General features: G+C 38.6%; 1 protein-coding gene across 1 annotated transcript in view; it reads right to left on the bottom strand.

Moving 5' to 3' along the window:
• Positions 1-1,389: 1,389 nt before the first annotated feature.
• LOC113109063 (immunoglobulin superfamily member 3-like) overlaps positions 1,390-18,359 on the bottom strand; it is a 35,268-nt gene continuing 18,298 nt past the window's right edge. The window contains exons 2-11 of the mRNA XM_026272593.1: positions 17,716-18,084; positions 16,963-17,379; positions 15,970-16,350; positions 15,448-15,822; positions 13,884-14,267; positions 12,933-13,334; positions 12,032-12,829; positions 11,475-11,858; positions 10,072-10,455; positions 1,390-2,800 (exon numbers count right to left, since the gene is read on the bottom strand). Of these exons, the coding sequence (XP_026128378.1) occupies positions 2,589-2,800; positions 10,072-10,455; positions 11,475-11,858; positions 12,032-12,829; positions 12,933-13,334; positions 13,884-14,267; positions 15,448-15,822; positions 15,970-16,350; positions 16,963-17,379; positions 17,716-18,084 (4,106 nt within the window). The 3' untranslated portion in view covers positions 1,390-2,588. The remainder of the gene's footprint in view (positions 2,801-10,071; positions 10,456-11,474; positions 11,859-12,031; positions 12,830-12,932; positions 13,335-13,883; positions 14,268-15,447; positions 15,823-15,969; positions 16,351-16,962; positions 17,380-17,715; positions 18,085-18,359) is intronic.

The following is an 18,359-nucleotide window of genomic DNA, read 5'->3' as shown; positions in this document are numbered from 1 at the left end:
GTTTTGGCTTTTATTTGTGCGCCTCAGTCTCCGTGAGGGGCTGACGCGCTGTTTTGTTTATTTTTGAATATTAAAATTATGTTTTGATTGTGCGCTGGTTCCCGCCTCCTTCTTCCCGATGAATGTGGAGATTTGTATATCGTTACAGTGGTGATGGTGATTATCTGCCCTCACTCAAACTTTGCTATGTTCAAATAGCTTTATGTTAAATACAATGAGTTAACATTTGTCCAAGTGCCTCGTTCGATTCTTTAACTGAACTATGAGCAACGAATAGTGTGCATCTTGTGTGCTCTTATAATGTTATTGCTCGATAGCAGCACTAGATGGCGCTAGGTGAATGGTAAGGTGATGGACATTCATTCTTTAATAAAAGAGAATGGAATATCATGATGTTGGTTACACTATAAGGACACACATTACTAAATGAATCACTTTAATTATTTAGCTCATAAATCACAGTTAGCAAACAACCTTTGTGTAGTCATAACCTGCAGTAGCAGATTCCAGTGCACATGTGATGCAGACTGTATAGCAGTGGTTCCCAATCCTGGAGAACCTCCAACACTGCACACTTTTGGTGTCTTTCTTATCTGACCCAGACATTTGAGGTCTTGGAGTCTTCACTGCTGAGCTGATGAGTTGAATCAGGTGTGTTTGAATATAGGGAGACCTCTCAAATGTGCAGTGTTGGGGTTCTCCAGGACCAGGATTGGGATCCACTGCTGTTTAACATGGTATGAAATCACTGGATGCTGTAAGGACACTTTTCACCACTAGAGAGTAATGTGTATCCATACCTTCAGTATGATGCAAGATTCTTTTGAGAAACAAAGTGAAGTAAAATGCCTTAAATATGTCTTTTTTTTGTTTGTGAACATAAGGTTCTTATATAGTCTCTCTCCATAAGGGACTCTATTTTTTAAACAAACTATATAAGTATTTCAACAAAAAGATATAAGCAGAAGTAGAAAATGTGGTTATGCAGAAAACATGTTTGTGGCTATAACTAAATTTGCAGTTACAGTGCTGTGTGAAATACATGAAAAGTTGTTTTCTTTTACACCATTTAAAAGCGTATAGATACTGGAACATTTTTTGGGTCGTAGTGTGTGAAAGACAATAACAGTATAAAAATATATATTTTTATTTTATTTATATATATATAACGTAGTTATAATCCATTTATTGTCTATTGTAAATTTTTGAGCATAGAACATTTTCAAATCCAACTGTAGCAAATCTTGAATGCTTTGAAAAACAGACTTATGTTTGGTCTCTCTCTTTTTTTTTTTAAGAAGACTCTAAAAGTGTAAAAGGTTGTAAAAAGTGAAAAAGAAAAAAACTATTTGACCAAATACAATTTTTTTTTTTACATTTCATATGAAATATATTTTCTAAAAAACATTTTATGATTACAAATCTAAATCTACAATTCTAAATAAGGTGTGTCCGAATGTGGGGCTGACATCTCAGACAAGCTTTTATTTAGGTGCAGTACCGTACATTGACTGAAAAGGGTTAAACAGATTCTAAAATCGATTACAAAACACATTTAAAAACTACACACATTTATCATAAACCATGACATGGCTTTCTTCTGTCCAGGGTTCCCATGGCAAAAAAGTGACAGTAAACTGGCTTTAAAAACCAAATGTCTTTTAGTGGTTTCAGTCATGCGCCGTGCTTTTGCAAAGAAAGCATTTTCCTCTTTGACTTCATTGTGAGATCAGCCCAACAGTCTTGAGCAAAAAAAATTAAATAAAAAAAAAACCCACAACCACTGCATAGTGATTGCTAAACAGATCTGCTCAGAGCATCTTGACTTCCCGTCTACCATGGAAATGTCTACACAGCATGTGCGGTGATTGCTGTTACTTTTGAACTGCCCGTGAATACCTAAAAAGAGTTAATAAGTAAATGTCATGAACTGAACTGCATTCAATTGAACATATGGCATCATCATAACTATAACTTCAATTTTATTATAGCCATGTTATGTATACAGCACAATTCAAATGTGAACTCTATAATAATATGCAATTACAACTGCAAAAACCAAGTAAAAAAAATATATACAAATTGCAAAACATGTTTCTTATGTTTTTATGTTGACTTCGAAGACTGTGCAAACAAACAAACTGCTGGCACATTTTTTTTTTCTTTCACTCAGCAGAAATTAGCATAGAGAGGTTGCATTAAAAAATATCATTCTCAAAAAACAAAGAGCAAAACTAAGCGAGGTAAAATGCAACCTAAGATACATGAAATATGTTTTCAGGAGAGATTAATGAATAGTTAAGAGTACGAATCGAAACTCAAGAGATGCTCAAACTGTAAAAACAAGGCTGTTACATCTGTCATGCTCATATAAACAAACACTCTTGTTTAGTATGTATGTAAAATCAAGTCCCTGAAGCAAAACCAGAAACACTGGTTTAAATATTATTCTTATCTTGCCTCATAATAAATGGATTTATAGCAATGCAAATACATTATCCTTAAATGTAGGGGTAAGTTAAATTTGAAAATAGATATCCCTCAGTAACAACATTTTGTGTATGTAATTGCGTATTACTGCACTAATACTAGGAATGATCCTCTGCAACACAAGTCCCCTCAGGTAGAGGAGTAAGGGGGTTATTTTCAGCCCACAGACACTCTTTCTTCTTCTTCAGTTCAGAATTCCTCTTGTGATCCTTTATCAACAACAATATTATGACCAAAACAAGAAAGCAAATCAGAGGAATGGTGACTCCCAGTGCCGTTCCCAACGGGTCTGTCTGTTTTTCAGAATCACCTGAGAAGAACAAATAAATGTTAGAATTAGCTTTTAGATATAAGATTTGTGGATACACATGCTTTAAGTGATTTTAAAAATACTATTAGAGTTAGTGTTAGTGTCATTATGTCACTTCCTGCATCTCCAGAGTGATTAGTCAATTACAACTAAAGTGCATTACTCAAAATGTGTACAGGTGCATCTCAGAAAAATGTGAATATCATGAAAAAAGGTATTTATTTTTTGTAATTTAATTAAAAAAAGCAAACTTTCTTATATTCTAGATGCAGTGCACACAAATTATTATTATTATTTTTTAATTCAGATCAATCAATCAATCACCTTTATTTATATAGTGCTTTAAACAAAATACATTGCGTCAAAGCACTGAACAACATTCATTTGGAAAACAGTGTCTCAATAATGCAAAATGACAGTTAAGGCAGTTCATCATTGAATTCAGGTATGTCATCTCTGTTCAGTTTTAATAGTGTCTGTGCATTTATTTGCAATCAAGTCAATGATATCGCTGTAGATGAAGTGATGGTTATGATTTACAGCTTAGGAAAATAAAAAGTTCAGTATCTCAAAAAACACTTTAGCACCTGCCCACAGTGCCAAAACCACTTCCAAGTGGTTTGATGACCATGATATATTACTGCGATTGATTGGCCAGTCAACTCACCTGACCTGAACCTCACAGAGAATCTATTGGGTACTGTGAAGAGGAAGATAAGTAACATCTGACAAAATATACAGAGGAACTGAAGGCCACTATCAAAGCAATTCAGTAATGCCTCAGCAGTGCCACAGACTAAACACCTCCATACCACACCACATTAATGCAGTAATTTGTGTAAACATTTCCAACCAAGTACTGAGTGCATAATTGGAGAACTTGAACATTTCTGTTTAGAATATATATATATATATAAAATGTGTGAATATATGTATGTATGTATTTATTTATTTATTATAACTATTATAATATAGAATTAAAACTAAAAAACTCTTGAAATATTTCAGTTTGTGTGCAATGAATCTAAAATATACGAAGGTTTGCTTTTTTGAAATCAGTTACAAAAAATAAAGAACTTTTCCAGATTTAGATCATCTGATCCTTTGAAAAAAGAGCTCCATGAACTGAACTGACATAAAAAAATGTCCAGTGCCTGGAATCCCCAGGTGTACAAGACCCTAGACCTGATATTAGTCCTAAACCTAACCCTTAAATCTGACTGGGTGGTCTGATTAGACAGAATAACTTAGTGACTAAAGCCCAGTGGTAGTTATCAAATCGCTTACATGTAGCCAGTGGGACTTTAGGACCCTGGAATGAGCAGTAAGGGCTTAAATGTAGAAGGTCTTAAGGGCATGTCTTGCGCTTTGTTGGTGGCTTAGACAGGAAACAGAGGGGAGTGGAACCACGAGTATAAGTGCGTATAGGCAGCCAGGTGTTGGCGTCCCACGTGTGGAAGTGTATGTGTGCATGCGGTCACCAGTAACTGAATGGTGGAAGTGTTGTGGAGTGTAACGCCGGCAGTATGCTTTCCTTAAAGGGTGTGGTGTTGACGTGAGTCGTGAGATGTGGTGGGGTGAATATAATCTGGTTTATTTTGTAGAAGGGGCGGGTAAACAGTAAACTCGTGTCCAGGTGCGTATAGTCAAAAAGACATTGAGACGGTCCCCTGCTTTACGCATGGAATATATTTATATCCCATGTTTTTTTTAACAGACTGTACTGGTGTTACAGGGTGTGTTGCTGCTGTGTGTTGGTGCAGGCGGTCTAGCCTAAAGTGTAGGCTATCATTATACCAGGTTCCGTGTGTGCCTTCATCCGTGCGCACTGGCTGGTGCGCGCTCCAGCATTTGTGTGTTTAGTGCATGCCTCTGTGTGGACTATCGTCAACTTTACACTAAAACCCGACGTGATGCTTTAACATTACCAAGAATTGAAGAGTCACTGGATGCACTCTCTGGAGCAACGCTATTTGACAATGCAAAAATGATGTTTTGTACCCAATTTGGCCTCTGTGAATTTAATCGAATGCCATTTGGTTTGTGCAATGTGCAGGGGACTTTCCAACGCTTAATGGAGAGGATTTTATGGCGACCAAAGTTTCCATTCGTTGTTACTTGGACGATGTGGTCATTTTTTTCTATCTCTTTCCAGGAGCACCTACGGCAGTTGAAGTTGGTTTTGGACCAACTATGGCAATATGGGCTGAAGCTAAAGCTCAGTAAGTGCCATTTCTTCAAGTCAGAAGTTAAGTACCTGGGGCATGTAATATCAGCTAAGGGTGTCTCTACAGACCCAGATAAAATCAGTCCGGTCAAAGATTGGAAGACCCCAACAACAGTCGGGCAACTGAGGTCATTTTTAGGCTTTGCCTCTTACTATCATCATTTTGTTGAGTGATTCGCAAAATATGCAACCCCCTTCCACAAACTAGTGTCAAAGTTGCAGCCATGGCGAAAAAGACCATCTCCATCTTGATCTGGCAGCTCTTTGCATAGCTTTTGGGATTGGAGCTGTGAATAAGCGTTTAAGACATTAAAAGATAAGCTGGTGAGTGCACCGGTTTTGGGATATGGAGATTTCAGCAGGCCTTTGTAATGGAGGTTGATGCCAGTAGCTTGGGTTTGCGGGCGGTGTTGTCCCAGGAGCAGGGGGCTGCAACACTGCCCTATAGCTTATGCAAGCCGTGGCCTGCGACTTACAGAAAAGAACATGTCCAACTATAGAGCAATGAAATTGGAGTCACTTGCCCTGAAATGGGCTGTAATTGAAAAATTTAGAGAATATCTCATTGGGGTTCCATAACCCTTTCTGTTACCTTCAAACAGCAAAGCTTGGAGCTGTAGAACAGCGTTGGGCATCACAGTTGGCTTTGTTTAATTTTAAAGTGGTGTATAGGCCAGGGTCCACCAACAAAAATGCGGACACCCTATCAAGATTGCCAGATGATCCGTCCCCTTGCTCGATGGATGAGGTGGCAGCTGGAATTATTATTCCCGCAGAGATACAAAGCCACTCATTGGAGCCTGGTAGGTCATGGTTGACCACCTCTTCCGCCATCGAGGCCATTCCCCACCGGAAAAGGGTGGACTTGAAAAGTCTGCAGATTTTACATCCAGTGATTAGTGTCTTTAGACACTACTGGCAATCAGGCATACCCCCTACAGGAATTGAGCGAGCACAGGAACCACCCACTGTTGTGGAGTTAGTTCGACAGTGGGCCCGGATCCAGGAGAAAGACGAGGTGCTGTATCGTGCCACCCATGAGCCTGGAGGATGGGAGCCATGCTTGTAGCTGCTGGTACCACAAGTTTTACAGACAGAGGTGCTAACTACTCTGCGTGATAACCATGGGCATCAGGGGGTGGAGCGTACCACCAGCCTGGTCCAACAGCGTGGTTTTTGGCCATTTATGCATCGAGACATTGAACAGTGGTAGAAAAACTGACCGGTGTGTAACTGCCAAAGCAGTACAACCAAAAATCAGGACTTTCATGGGAAGCCTAATGGCTTCCAGGCCCTTTGAAATCCTTAGGGGTGAAACTAGATGTGTTTCCCAAGTATACACAGGCTTTCCCTACACCAGACCAAAAGTCAGGAACGGTGGTCAAAGTACTGACAGAAAAGTGGTTCTATAATTATGGTGTCCCGCAACGTATTCACACTGATCAAGGGAAACAATTCGAGGGAGAACTTCTCAAACATCTGTGCCAGCTGTATGGGATAGAAAAGTCTTGCACAAGTCCATATCACCCAGCAGGCAATGGACAGTGTGAGAGATTCAACAGAACCCTGCACAATCTTTTGCGCACACTGCCTGCAACAAAGAAGAGGCGGTGGCCAGTCCACTTACCTCATGTAGTATTTGCATACAACACCACGGTTCACCAGTCTACCGGAAATTCTCCTTACGAGCTAATGTGTGGCTGTAAGCCCCACCTACCAATAGACTCCCTCCTTGGTGTGGAGAAGGATAAGTCAGTGGAGGGAGGGGTAAGGGATTGGGTCGATGAACATCAGAAACACTTGGTTTCAGTCTATAAGGATGCTCGGGAGCACTTAGAAGTGGCAGCCATCTGCAGGGGACGTGGTGTTCCAAACACTGTCCCTAATCATCCCAAGGTAGACATAAGATCCAAGATATATGGGACTCCATTCCCTATGTAGTGGTTCGGTGTCTGGATGACGTGGTGACATTGTATAAAATCAAGCCGTGAGACCAGGCGGGCTTAGAGAAAAATATTCACTGAACCGAATTAAGACCCCTTCCACCCAAGGTGAACTCCCCCCCCCCACCAATGGTGTCTACTGTTGCACCCTTAGAAGAGGATAGTACTGTCCCTGATGACTCGGCCATGCCAATGTATGAAGAGTTGTCTGGTGACTGGGTAATAGTAAGACAAGGGATCCCACTACAAATGGTAATTAATTCACCAGTGACCCAGGAAAATAACCCTTCAACACCCTCGGTTGTACAGGAGGAGATGGGCCTGGAATTGGTCAGGCGAACTCACGTGCATCAGCACATCACCATCCTAATCCTTTTAACCTACCCTGGTCGGTGGTGTAACAATAGTTACAAGTGGGGAAGTCTATAGTCCAAGCAGTCTTCAGTGCTACGGTATTGTCTAATGTCTTGCCACATGTGGTGGTTGGTTCCGGCAGTATGAGCATGGTCACCGGGACGGTGTTATTTGTAAAAGGGGGGTAGATGTAGCCAGTGGGACTTTAGGACCCAAGAATGAGCAGTAAGGGCTTAAATGTAGGAGGTCTTAAGGGCGGATCTTGCGCTTTGTTGGCGGCTTAGACAGGAAACGGAGGGTAGTGGAACCATGAGTATAAATGAGTATAGGCAGCCAGGTGTTGGCGTCCCACGTGTGGAAGGTGCATGTGTGCATGTGGTCACCAGTAACTGAATCGTGGAAGCTACTCACGTTGGTGTTGATGTGAGTCGTGAGATGTGGTGGGGTGATTTTTATATGGTTTATTTTGTATAAGGGGCAGGTAAATGGAGTATATGTATATCGCATGTTTTTTTTTTTTTTACAGACTGTGCTGGCGTTACAGGGTGTGTTGCTGCTGTGTGTTGGTGCGGGCGGTCTAGCCTAAAGTGTAGCCTGTCATTATACCAGGTTCTGTGCGTTCCTTCATCCGTGTGCACTGGCTGGTGCAAAGCACTTTATGGTTGATGCAGTGTAACCTCGATTTCTGTCATTGGTGTGCTGAACCTTTTTGGAGCCTTGTACTCATGGTGAATTAAAGGTTGATCCCTGTCAAAATTGAGCACTGTGGTCCGGCCCAACATTATTTAGTGTAGATTTTCATATGAATATTGGTCTCTGAGAATTCATGTAAGTGCTTCTGATGTATTACTGTCATTAATGGTTGGTTTTATCATAAATAAATGTTTATCTTGCTTTTGTTATGTCAGCCTTCAGTTGTTTTATTCACTTAGCGTGGGGTATATCTTTATTCTGGGGTACTAGTTGGGTCTCCCATCCCAGTCCAATTAATGGGAGTGGCAGTTATAATATATGTGGGATAGATCAATCTGGATTAGTTAATACTGTAAGGCCACATACAGAAGGGATTCTCTACAGTGGTGGACAGTAACAGAGTAGCTTTACTTCGTTACTGTACTTAAGTACATTTTTCAAGTATCTGTAATTTACTGCAGCAGTTTTATTTTGAGTAACTTTTACTTTTACTTCACTACATTCCAAAGCATAAGATCGTACTTTTAACTTCACTACATTTCATAAAACATATCATTACTCCCTATAATATATCACATGCTCCAACACGCAGAAGCGGTGTCTGATTCATCACGAACGTACTGAATCTTTTCAAAATAAACTTTTAAATCGTATCGCAAATCGCACCAAATGATTAATTTACGAATTAGAATTATCCGATTGCAGCTATTCTAGGGAGTCGACCACTGACTGTTTCAAATGAACCGTTTAGTGCGAGTCTACAGAAGTAAGAACTGGGAGATCTTGTGAGCGCGCTTGCGTCTGATGTTGCTAAAAGTAAGTTATTAATGTCGAAATTTAGGATTAATTATTGCAACTAAAAATAATATTTAGGTCAAAATTGTCAGTTGTTTGGGAACTAAATACATTGTAAAGAATAATCTATTTAAGTCCACTGAAATGCTCGAATGCAGACGATGCAGACACATCAATCAGCGTCTCTGTGTTTTAGGTAAAATAAAATAAAAAAACCCACACATTAAAATAACGCAGATTAAATAAAAAATAACTTGTGCACTTTAAAATTCCCCGTTGCCATAATGTTAACAGTTTTATTAAAATGCTACCATCCATGTCCTATGTGACGTCTGTTTTTATGTTGTTTATCAACAGTAACGTTATACATATTTATATTGTTTGGATTAACTAGACGAGTAGACAGGCATGAATGTTTATTCATAACCGTACTGAAAAAAAGTAAATATGTCTAGCTAACAAGCTTGCTGGTGATAAGTTGAGGTAATATTTATAAATAATGCCCAAATATTTTTATTCAACCACCTATATATATATATATATATATATATACACACATGTAGATTGATATGTAGATTACATCTGGGGAGAAAAGGAAGGATGTGATGTTCAGAACATGGTAACTACAGTAATTATCAAAGAGATGCACCCCATTTGGCCAGGGGTGTTTTTAAACCACAGACAAGGTTTGAGAAGGAAAAAGTCATTATGAAAATATAATTATATTTTCCATAATATGTTCTTCCTAACTTCAGGCCTTATTATCATGTCATATATAACTTTGATGTTCTGTAAAACAACAAACTTTAAAATACTTTGTTCTTACTGGTGAAAATCAGATGGTCATCTCTGTTTTCTCTCAGGTACATCACAGTGTATGCTTCACAGTGAACATCACTCTCATCAGCGTAGTCAATATCAACAACAAAAATATATCTTGACTACATATAGTGGTTATTTTGGGAAAAATCCCAGGTATTTTGAGCAGTAGGATTATAAAAAATATTTGCTAATATAAAATTAAATTTAGTAGCCTATATAAAATTCCAAACATCTATCTTTCATTACTTTTTTACCTAAGTACATAGAAAAATCGAGTACTTTTGTACTTTCTCTTGAGTAAAATTGAAAAAGGAGTACTTTTACTTTTACTGGAGTAATATTTTATTATACGTATCTGTACTTTTACTCAAGTACTTGATTTGTGTACTTCGTCCACCACTGATTCTCTAAAAACATGGTGCATTCTGGATAGTTACCTTCAGTGTGAACATAGATGGAGAGCTCTCCAGATTTATCTGAAGCCAATTTCTTCCAGGTGTTAGCAGTTAGAAGCCACTCCTCAACCTGACAGTAGTACTGCCCAATATCAGTGGGGCTGATCTGTAGCACAGTCAGTTTATAGTGTGTGGCAAGTGGTCGTCCAAACAGAAGATTTTTATCAGGAATTGCACTGTGTAAGGTACCGTCATGCCTGGCAGAGAACATGGTGAGTGGTCCATCTTCCTGAACCTTGAACCAGGTGACCTCAAAGACAGACGCATCACTGGATTGTGAGTCAATGACACAGTCAATGGTGAAAGAAGTCTGATCGTTCGTAATGTTGATCATCCGATTGTTCTTCTGAACATGCAGTTTACTTTCTGTTTAAATTAAACACAAATTCAAAGATCAATCAACAAGAACAAAACATACAGACACCTCTAAAGGAAGATCCTATGTTGATTGTCACAAGCAATATGACAGGGTTTTGAAAATCAATGGTTAGACTGCACTTAGAGGTTAAACATGGAATCCCCAGGTGTACAAGACCCTAGCCCTGACATTAGTCTTAAACCTAACCCTTAAATCTGACTGGGTGGTCTGATTAGACAGAATAATTTAGTGACTAAAGCCCAGTGGTAATTATCAAATCACTTACAGCAGGGATTCTTTAAAAACATGCTGCATTCTGGATAGTTACCTTCAGTGTGAACATAGATGGAGAGCGCTCCAGATTTATCTGAAGCCAATTTCTTCCAGGTATTAGCAGTTAGAAGCCACTCCTCAACCTGACAGTAGTATTGCCCAATATCAGTGGGGCTGATCTGTAGCACAGTCAGTTTATAGTGCGTGGCAAGTGGTCGTCCAAACAGAAGATCTTTATCAGGAATTGCACTGTGTAAGGTACCGTCATGCCTGGCAGAGAACATGGTGAGTGGTCCTTCTTCCTGCACCTTGAACCAGGTGACCTCAAAGCCAGACGTATCACTGGATTGTGAGTCAATGACACAGTCAATGGTGAAAGAAGTCTGATCGTTTGTAATGTTGATCATCCGATTGTTCTTCTGAACACGCAGTTTACTTTCTGTTTAAATCAAACCCAAATTCAAAGATCAATAAGAACAAAACATACAGACACCTCTAAAGAAATATCCTATGTTGATAGTCACAATCAATATGACTGGGTTTTGAAAATCAATGGTTAGACTGCACTTAGAGATTAAACATGGAATCCCCGGTGTACAAAACCCTAGCCCTGACATTAGTCTTAAACCTAACCCTTAAATCTGACTGGGTGGTCTGATTAGACAGAATAATTTAGTGACTAAAGCTCAGTGGTAATTATCAAATCACTTACAGCAGGGATTCTCTAAAAACATGCTGCATTCTGGATAGTTACCTTCAGTGTGAACGTAGATGGAGAGCTCTCCAGATTTATCTGAAGCCAATTTCTTCCAGGTGTTAGAAGTTAGAAGCCACTCCTCAACCTGACAGTAGTATTGCCCCATATCAGTGGGGCTGATCTGTAGCACAGTCAGTTTATAGTGTGTGGCAAGTGGTCGTCCAAACAAAAGGTTTTTATCAGGAATTGCACTGTGTAAGGTCCCATCATGCCTGGCAGAGAACATGGTGAGTGGTCCTTCTTCCTGAACCTTGAACCAGGTGACCTCAAAGACAGATGTATCACTGGATTGTGAGTCAATGACACAGTCAATGGTGAATGAAGTCTGATGATTTGTAATGTTGAGCATTTGATTGTCCTTCTGAACACGCAGTTTTCTTTCTGTTTAAATTAAACACAAATTCAAAGATCAATCAACAAGAACAAAACATACAGACACCTCTAAAGGAATATCCTATGTTGATAGTCACAAACAATATGAGAGGGTTTTTAAAATCAATGGTTAGACTGCTGTTAGAGATTAAACATGGACAATATGTAAATGGTTGCATTACCGATACTGCGAACTGTGACTGTAGTAGTGCCTGACTGGGCACGTGCCATTGGTTTCCACTGGCCATTACAATCATGCTGGTACTGCTCAACTCTGCACTGGTAGCTTCCACTATCAGCTTTATCAGAGTTTAATACTGCCAGATGGAAAGTATCAGAATTAGGTCTGGAGAAGCGTAACCTGTCCTGATTCCCTGAATGGTACTGTAGACGACCATCATGAGAGTAGGACAGTAAAGGTATCCCACTAGTTGACCCTGGTCTATTAAACACCCATCTGAGACTGTAGTGATGAGTAGGGTCATCTTTTTCTATATTCAGGGAGCATTCAAGATCAAACTGCTCTCCTTCTTTGATGTCAAGATTATTGTCTTTCTTGTCCATGGTAAAGCTGAAATTTTTTTGTTGTTCCTCAGTGTCAACATGGACAGATATCTTCCCAGACATGTCTTGACCTATACTTCTCCACTTATTTGCAGCAGTCTGAATCCATTCAACAACCTGACAGTGGTAAAGGCCAGTATCAGTGGGGTTGACGTTTGGCACTGTCAGCTTATATCGCATGGCACTTGGGCGTCCAAACACCAGCTCTTTATCATCGATTGCACTGTGTAAGGTACCATCACGGCTGGCATTGAAGATGATGACAGGTCGTTCATTTATCAGGCCCCTGGACCAAGTCACCTCAAACAAAGATTTATCACTGGACCGTGACTTAATGACACAGTCAATGGTGAACCCTGCTTGTAGATTGGTAATGGTCAGGCTTTTTTCCTCCTTGTTAACCTGCAGTTTGTTCTCTAATTTATTATTTTTTTTTGTGTGGGGTGGAGAAATGCATTAATGTTCTTTTCAATTTTCTGACGATTTCAAAATTTCTTAATTGAAATTTAGAGTACTCACCTATAAGCTGAACAGTAACATTGGTAAAACCTGACTTGTCCCTTGCCTTGCGTGACCATTGACCTTTACAGTCCAGCTGGTACTGTTGAACTTCACAGTAGTAATGCCCCCTGTCTTCCTGGATGGATCTATGGATAGTCAAGTTAAAGACACCCACTTCTGGGGTGGAGAAGTGAAGTCGCCCCACAAGCTCTGAGTCAAAGCTTTTGTACTTCAGAAGGCCATCATGGCTATATGTCAGAAGTGCAGAAGTGGTGGACTGGTATTGGTTAAACATCCAGGTAAGGGAGTAACGAAGAGTGGGATCAGACCCAATGCCCTCCACTGAGCATTTCAACTTTACCTGCTTTCCCTCTTCAACCTTCAACTGAGTATCAGCTTTATTCATTTTGAAATAACTGGCTGAAAAAAACAAAAAAAAAACAATAAGTACAGTATCAGTAATTGGATCATGACGTTTTTATTTTCAATTTTAAATGTATTAATTATAGAATGTATTATATATTTTTTATTTATTCAAAAATACGTAAAAAAAAATCATGCATGCAATGATTTAAATCTATACTTAGCACATTTAAAAAAAAATTTAAAGTAATTTTTGTCCCAACATACTTTCAAGTCAGTTCGAAACTAGTTTATGTTTTGTTGTATTAGGTGGCTAATTATTTTTATTTTATTATGTTTTATTTTTTTTATCAAATGTTTCCATACAAATTACATTGAATGTATGCATACAAAATTACCACCTTGTAAAACTTTGTTTTCATTAAAAAGTTGTCTTTTATTGTTTTGTTCCTTTGAAAATGGCAGTTAAAACATTTTAACACTTTTGAAATCAACATTAGATTTGTTTTCACTTACAAGGACCATTAATAATCAGTTAAACTTATGTTTGTGTAAAACACAGTTCAGTGAAAAAGGAAAAAAATATATAAATAAATATGTTTTTACCTTTCTCTTTGACAACCAGCTCTGTGGAAACAGACATTTTCTTGAGGGAATACCAGTCACCAAGAGGATCCTGGAGCCACTCTTCCACCTCACAGTGATATTGTCCACTGTCAGATGTTCTGACCTGCTGGATAGTCAGCTGGAAGTTCTGTTTCTGTCTTATTTCCAAACGGATCCTCTGGTCCATCTCTAGGCCGGCTGCAGGGCCAAACTTGACAACAGCATCTAAGTCCATAGTTAAGAGCACCTGGGACCCAAACATCCATGTTACTGTGAAACGAGACGTATTTGTGGTTGTCTTCATGACTGAGCATTCAAGCTTAGCATCAGTGTCGACAGTGGTTTCCAGACGAGAAGTGGGTGAGAGCAGGCTCATCTTGCTGTCTGTATTAAACATTACAAAGTAAGGAAGAAAGAGAGATAGGGATATCAAACAGCTGAATCTACATTTATCTAAATGCTTTATTTACAAAAAAATTAATAAATAAATCAAGGTTCTGAATGTGTAAAGACAACGTAGTAGCAAAAATGCTGGAAAGGACATTTACAAATGTCATTTAATTTATATGCAAGTCTCTTTTGTAGTAGGTATGTATGCTAGCACCGGTCTGTCTTATTACTGCTAATTTGTGTTTATGCCGCATGGATTAGTTTCCTGTTCTCCTTTATGTTTCCTTACTGAAAGACCTGGTGTCCACAGTTATTAACAGTCAAAAATTTAGATGTACCTACTTGTTGTTTATCTCTATTTATTACACATTGTAATAATAGAAAAATATTTTAAATACTTTACTATATAAATACTTTTAAATTATTTACTACTGTAAATAATACAAATGGAAGTTTGGGAAATTTTTAATGACTAAAAATGTTAAACAATTAAATGGTTCAGACTGTCTGCTTAATATTTTCTAACACTTTACTTTGATGGGCCCACAATGTACTGACTATAAGAATCTTTGCTAGTATGTCAACTTATTTTACTAACCCTAAACCTGATCTTACAGTCTACTCTGAGGGTTAGTAGACATGTAGTTGCAAATTAATGAGAATAAGGAAAAAGTATAGTAATTATAGGATTGTGGTATGGTCAAAATTATGATTACATGTGTAATTGTACAACTGTCCTTTAACTGTAACTACAACGTAACAACTTACTGTGGCTTATTTAACATACATTCTCTATGTATGTACATACAGTATTTGTTAAAGACATCTAATATAATGTGGGTTCAAACCCTCTTAGATTTGATATTATTTAGATTACAGCTCTGTTCACTCAGGAAATTTACTCAACCAGGTGCATCCTGGGATTTTTTTAAAGAGTATTATTTTAAGCAGGAGGTATGATGTACTCTTGTTAGCTGTTTCACTATGCAGTCCAAACATACTGTACATAAAACTGTAAAGAAATTAATATATAAAACAATTTATACTTTTCTTCAAAACTAATTGCATGCATTTCAGCATAGGAATATGCCTTAAGATATAAAAGATCCAAATGCTTGATGAACAATGAACCTTGAAATAAATACATTATTTTTGAAAAAGTAGCTGTATTTACCAGGTTTGTTTACAATCACAGCTAACAGGTTGGAGTTCTTAAAGGCTTTCTGTACATCCTTTTGATAGGCATCAACTTGACACTGGTACTGTCCTTCTTGTTGTTTGCTGGCTCTCGGCACCATGAGAGTGAAACGAGTGTCTCCCGGCTGTGCTTGAATGTTCAGCTGATAGTTTCTCTGATCTGCTCTCCATTCCATTTCTCCAGTGTGACTTATGGATACAATATTTATTTGAGCAGCTGAATTGTGGGGCTGAAACATCCAGCGTAGAGCCAAAGACACTTTAGGCCCTCTGACTCGACATAGCAGTTGTACTGGAGAATCTATAGGTACAATTGTTGTACGACTTGTCAAGCTCACCGCCATTAGAGATTCTGAAAAGAAACGTCTGCAGTGATTATTACAATTCTAACGTCAGTAACAGTACAAATTTGAGCAACGTAATGACAAAGAATTTATGACAGAATTTCTTGACAGTTTTCTCTATTACTGAGAATAATGTTATTATATAGTAATCTTACCAACAGATTTAACTGTAATGGCTTTTTGCTGAGATTGGGTGATGGCTTTCATCTCTCCATTGCTCTGTACTGTCCATTCAGACACAATGCACTTATATTCTCCGCTGTCAGATATAGAAGAAACACCAAGCTGTAGAGTAAAGCTTCCAGCTGGAGAATGAAATGTCTGGACGTTTCTGCTCTGATACCTTGCCCCAACATCTTTCATCACTCCCTCATGGGTCAGACTAACGACATCACTGAAGAAAGCCCTCAGGGCTTTCTTGTGTTGCCATGACACTGATAAAGGACCCTTGAATCCTGACACTGAGCAGGAGACATGTAGTGCATCTCCCTCAGTCACCGCATCATTCATCAGCATGACCACCGCCAGATTACTCTCTGACCAGACAGACAAAAAAAAAAAAACTTGCCAATGTCAGTGTTTTAATGCAAGCATCAGATTAACACTGAAGGAACCTGCATCAGGGACCACTTCTGAGACACAGGAAACAGCATGAGATTAAACATGTTCTCTTACACAACTTCCTGTGTATGACTGCACTCATACTCACTCAGACATTACAACAGGTTCTGACTAAGTAGTTACAAAGTAGTCACAATGACATCTGCAGAACATTATTATGCTACAAATGTATCTGTCATTTGGTAGAAGCTAAAAATGCCATCATGCCAATGCCATCCTCAAAAACAATTTATTTACAAACATTTACAAACTGCTTCAGGTAACAGCAAATTTGACACAAAATACATTAACACAGGTTCAGTGATTTTTTTTCTCTCTCTCTGCTGTAAATTTTTGACTGAAAAGAGCATGAAACTATTACAATTCAAGAGCTATTTAGACAAATCGATAGATAAATGGGAATAAACATCAACATTTGATTGTAAGGATATAATTGTTACTTTCATACATTAAACTTTGTCTTAGATTTCTAAGTGTAAGTAAAAATCAGAGAGCCTCTGGTTTACATGACAGAATATAAATCTCACCGATTCGTTTAATCTCTACATCACATGCTTTGGTGGTTTTGTGGGCAATCTGTGTCCAGGAACGGTCTGGGTCTTGGATCCACTCAATGGCTTTGCAGAAGAACTTCCCCTGGTCGGACTGCTGCACTTGAGGCATCTTCAGTCTGTAGGTTGTGTCCTCCACCTTATCCATGCTGATAAGACCAGCACGATAGCGATCCTCAAATCCAGCTCCTGGCTTTACAGTCAGATCTTTGTCCAGAGTAATGATTGGCCGGGGGTTTTCATCATCTTCACCATGAAGAAACCAGGTGACCGACAGATGAGAGTGTTGACAAGTCTGGCTGGAGACCTGGCACTCAAGCTGAAGAGGATCCCCTTCAGACAAGCTCTGTGAGGGAGAGGCCGAGTACGATGCCTCCAGGGTGTCTGCTATCACTGTGGAGAAAACAGAATGTTTACCAATATCATGGTCTTTTCCCCTTTTTTATCATTGAAATGTATTAACAAAGTGACTGTAAAAAAAAAAAAAAAAAAAAAGAAGTGATTAGCCAACATGCATTTTTCAAGCCAGTACCACCATCTATAGAACTGATATCATCTGATACTACATCAGTGACTGAAGGATGATGCAATAGTGTTTAATATGAATATAGCTTTCAGCCAAACGCCTTCTTTTGGGAAACATGGGAATGTGAATGGATTTTAAAGAATAGATTTCTCTCAGATCATCTCATTAATCACCCAAACCCTGAAAATAAATAGATATCTTACCATTAAGCTTTGACTCAGCACCATAATCTCCGAAATATTCACCACCTGTGTGTAGGGTCGCACAGAGCAGATCACCTGCATCATTCTCCTGCAAAGCTTTGATCCACAAGATAACTGAAGATCCTGACAGCCTTTCAATATAAATCTCTTTTTTTCTTATTCTATCGGAGAACATTCCGTAGGCAAAGTTTGGGTCACTGGTACTGATCATATTTAACTCCATATTTTGTTTCTTGAGAATGAACTCAAAATCCTGTTTAGATGGCCCTGTAAACCCTGTAACATTACAGGATATGGAGATGGGGTATCCTTTCATTCTATACAGAGGACCTTTCTGGATCTGGACCTGAATCTGACCACTGCACAGATCTATGTGGAGAGAAGCATTAGACGGGTTAATATCAGATATATTTTACACAGAAACACAACCCCAGTTCCAGACAAGCTGGGACATTTTGAAAAAATTCAATAAATCAAGAATCTCTGATATGTTCATTCTCTTTAACCTTTTTTTTTAATTTACAAAAGTAAAAAGAAAAGCAGTGCATACAAGATATAAGATCTTCAGCTAAGTAAATTATTAGTTAATAACCCTTAAAGGGGGGGGGGGGGGGTGAAATGCTATTTCATGCATACTGAGTTTT

This window comes from Carassius auratus, chromosome 9 (assembly GCF_003368295.1).
Source record: "Carassius auratus strain Wakin chromosome 9, ASM336829v1, whole genome shotgun sequence".
Lineage (NCBI taxonomy): Eukaryota > Metazoa > Chordata > Actinopteri > Cypriniformes > Cyprinidae > Carassius > Carassius auratus.
The sequence above is the reverse complement of the archived record's forward strand: the minus strand, read 5'-3'. Positions and strand labels throughout refer to the sequence as shown.